The 4,487-nt window shown below is 36.7% G+C and overlaps 1 protein-coding gene across 3 annotated transcripts in view; it reads right to left on the minus strand.

Moving 5' to 3' along the window:
- LOC106876428 (dynein axonemal heavy chain 3) overlaps positions 1-4,487 on the minus strand; it is a 158,633-nt gene that overhangs the window by 130,039 nt on the left and 24,107 nt on the right. For all 3 annotated transcript variants that reach the window (XM_052969758.1, XM_052969757.1, XM_052969759.1), the window contains exons 14-15: positions 4,004-4,205; positions 54-206 (exon numbers count right to left, since the gene is read on the minus strand). In XM_052969758.1, coding sequence (XP_052825718.1) covers positions 54-206; positions 4,004-4,205 — 355 coding nt within the window. The remainder of the gene's footprint in view (positions 1-53; positions 207-4,003; positions 4,206-4,487) is intronic.

The following is a 4,487-nucleotide window of genomic DNA, read 5'->3' on the forward strand; positions in this document are numbered from 1 at the left end:
TATATATATATATATATATATATGTATATATGTAGTCCATCTCACCCACCTACCTGAATAATCTTATCCAAGAACCATGGAACACATTGTAACTTTCTCTTCTGTATGTTTGTCTCCAGAGCATCCATGAATATGCCATAGTCTGGTTGAGGCAGACTAACACCTGGGAAAAGGTCAGCAATAATACCTTCAAATAAGGGGACATCCTGTCAAGAGAAAACATAGATAGTCATTAAAAACTGTACAAGTATAGACAAAGTATATCAAGTATAGACAAAGGCTGAAAATTTAAACATTAGAATAAAGCAATCTGAAATAGGACCAAAGTAGGAGTTATCCATTATTTTTGGTGCCATTTAGTGTGTGGTCTACCTGGCCATTTACACTTTAGTGTGCAGTCTAACCCTGACTCTAAACCCTAACACTAAATTCTAGCCCTATACACTAATCCTAAATCTAATCCCTAAACACCTAACCCAAACCACAAACACTAACATTAGCTTTAACACTAAACCTTAACCCTATATCCTGACCCTAACATCTAAAACCCTAACCCTAACCCCCTAAACCCCTAACACCAACCCTAAACGATAACCTTATATATATTAGTAACTGAGGCAGTATTAATATTGAGAAGTAATATTTATTCCCATTTAAACGTGGATATTCTATCAGATCATACTAACGGAACAGATTAGTTTGCTCTGATTGAGCATCCATATTTAAATGGGGATAAATATTACCCTAACTCTATATCTTTACCCTAACCATAGACTTAATCCCTACATCCCTAACCTTAAACCCTAATCATAGACCCTAACTCAGATCAGGTCATTTCACAGAGTAGACAACAGGCACCCAAATATTTTCAGCCAACTGAAAAGACAGAACAAATAGTGGTATCATATTATTTTAGAGTGATGACAGCGTCATCACCATCACCACCAAAATATCATGACTGGTCAACAAATATTCACTACAAACTCTAGCGCAATGACATGCTGCACCCACCATCTGTCTCTGCAGTAAATATTTTGGCCTTTGCATCTGAATAAGCTCGATGTACATTATCTATCAACAACATTTACCCATATATGCACCACTCATTCTTGATCTCTAATGTGCATAAACCCCTGACCAACAACCCCCAATGGCTGTATGAATTAAAATACAAGAAACCTCTACTTTCTGTATATTCTGTCTTTTTTTTTTTAACGTCATCAATTTTTCAATGAATCAAAAATCAGATCCGCTTGCAGAAAAAAATTTATAAATACATCTGATCCCTAAACATACCATTACAAGCGAAAGTGACTATTTAAAGATCTGAGAAACCGTAAACCAAATTCCCTTTTTTTACTATTTTAATTCTCACACTTGTTTTTTTCAGTATGACTTGTCGACAACCACTGAAATTAATGAACCTTGTACATTCTAACAAATTAATATACAGTTTTAATTTCAGACTTACACCTTCTGTTTTGAACATGATGATTTATCAACATTGAAACATTTTAGTTTGTCAACATTGAAACTTTTAACGATGTTTTTCTAATTTTAAACTTTTACCATTGATAAACAAAAAATATTGTTGAAACTAGTTTGGTACATATGTAAATAAATGTATTTTAAACATTTGGTCAGCCCAAAGCTAAAGTAGAAAACACTTCCCCAAGGTGCCACACAGTGGGACTGAATCTGAAACCATGTGATTAGGAAGCAAGCTTCTTAACCCACAGCCACGCCAACAAAAACTTACATTCAGGACTTTAAGTTTCTCTGTCAACAATTTAATAATCATTGCATCTTTTCAGCAGCTGCGAGTCTTTTGTATGTTTCAGTCATTTGACTGTGGCCATGCTGGAGCACTGCCTTTGGTCGAACAAATCGACCTCAGGGCTTATTCTTTGTAAGCCTAGTACTTATTCTATCGGACTCTTTAACCGAACCGCTAGGTTACGGCGACGTAAACACACCAACATCGGTTGTCAAGCGATGGTTGGGGAGGGGATACAAGCAGACACAAACACACACATATATATACAATAGGCTTCTTTCAGTTTCCACCTACCAAATCCACTCACAGGGCTTTGGATGGCTTGAAGCTAAAGTAGAAGACACGTGCCACACATAGGGATGAGAACCCAGCACAATGTGGTTGGTAAGCAAGCTACTTACCACACAGCCACTCCTGTTGTTATAAATATAAAATAATAAAATAAATTTCGGTAACTGAAGACGTGCAATGATCATTGAATTGTTCAAACAGAAATGACTTGAATGTAAATCTTCATATCTGTGTCATTCAATAAATAGTGATATTAGCAAGGGTGCATTTTGCACCCAAAGACAATATGAGAGTTTCTTTCATGGTAACTACTGCAGTGTAGTCTGTTCTAACAGAACATCCACGTTTAACTGGGAATGAATATTACCTCTCAATAAATACAGTCCTCTATTTCCAACAATATTGAGTTGTACCTCTTTTGTCATCACATGTGCTATGCTGATATATACTTAAGGCAGCAAACTGGCAGAAACGTTAGCACGCTAAGAAAAATGCTTAGTGGTATTTTGTCTGTCTTTATGTTCTGAGTTCAAATTCCGCCGAGGTCAACTTTGCCTTTCATCCTTTTGGGGTCGATAAACTAACTACCAGTTGCATACTGTGGTCAGCCTAATCGACTGGTCCCCTCCCCCAAAAATTTTGGGCCTTGTGCCTAGAGTAGAAAAGGATGTATGCATATCAACAATGTGACCTTCATGTAATTAGGGTACCTTCAGTTGATTAGTAGCAGGCTGAGTACCCCTCGTTGAGCAATTACTACATCAGGGGATCTCCTTGCTAGAAAACATCCAGCCTGGATTTTACATGTACCACTCCCTCAATTCGAATTTTTATTCACATTCATGGGAACTCAGTTGCTAACTGAGCTAATTTTTTTTCAGCTTATTGCATTTCAACATGGACAATGGCACAATCAAAACAGAATTTGAAGCTCATTGTGACCAGTGGTGTGCAAGTGCATCTGATGGTCTGGTTGATACTGTAATTCTGATATATATATATATATATATATATATATATATATATATATATATATACACACAAACATATACACTACAACAATCATAAATATCATAAGACATATAGGAGCAGGTATGGATATGTGGTTAAGAAGCTTATTTTGCAACCATATGTGGTTTCAGGTTCAATCCCACTGTGCACCAGCTACATTGGGTAAGTATCTTCTATTATATCAACTAATGCTTTGTGTGTGAATTTGGCCAATAGAAACTGCATGAAGATCATTATACATGTGTGTGTGTGTGCGCACATAGGTACATGCATGTGTGTGTATGTGTCTTTATGTTGGTATTCATCCTGCATACACCACATGGCAACTGGTGTTGGTTTACTTACATCATTGTCACTTAGCAGTTTGGCAAAAGAGACCAATAGACTAAGTACCAAACTTAAAACAAAAACAAAAAAATAAGTTTTGGGGCCACTTTGTTCAACTAAATCCTTTGAGGCAGTGCCCCAGCATGGACACAGTACAATGACTAAATCAAGTAAAAGAAAGAAAATTTAAAAAAACAAATAAAGACACATACTTAACAGAGACAATGGTGAATGACTGACACCTTGACATTATGTCGTGCTTGAGAAGAAAATCCATCAAGCCAAGAAAAATCACAGTCGAGGCAGATACTGGTGTCACACACATGGCACACATGCTGGTGGCACGTAAAAGCACCCATTACATTCTTGAAGCAGTTGGCATTAGCAAGGGCATCCAGACATAGGAACCATGCCAAATCAGACTGGAATTTGATACAGCCTTCCAGTTAGCTAGACCTGGTCAAACCGTCCAACCCATACCAGCATGGACAACGGATGTTAAATGATGATGATGATGATGATGATGATAGTGACTTCGCAGAGAAGACATCAACAGAGATCAATGTAAAGTTTGAATGAAAAAGAAAATAATTTTACCTGTGACAAGAATTTTGGAAGGTTAACATCATTGATGGCTTTCAATAGAAGTACTGATTCATCTAGATCACCGTGTTTTAACTTGAGATTACCTGCTGCTGTTAATACAGACTTTACAGCTCTCATACCATAATCATAATGATGCTGAGAGGATAACTGCTCTGAACAAAGTTTATAAGTAGCCACAATCTTCCCGGATAAACTGGAAATGACATATTGGATTAGATGTTGTGATTACTTAATTACTGGTACAGTTGTTGTTGTCAAAATAATAATGCCCACCTGCATAAGCTTTCACCAACACCATTATTTCAACTACCACCACAACTGTCATAAACTCAATTACCACAGCTGCATCCACCACAATTATAACAACCATAAAATAAGTACCAGTCACCTCTAACACAGATAAATACCAACAGAACTATCTATCAACAATCACCAATACAACTAGCACAGACATATATAAATGTACATATATATA

The sequence above is a fragment of the Octopus bimaculoides genome, chromosome 7, assembly GCF_001194135.2.
Source record: "Octopus bimaculoides isolate UCB-OBI-ISO-001 chromosome 7, ASM119413v2, whole genome shotgun sequence".
NCBI classification, from domain to species: Eukaryota; Metazoa; Mollusca; class Cephalopoda; order Octopoda; family Octopodidae; genus Octopus; species Octopus bimaculoides.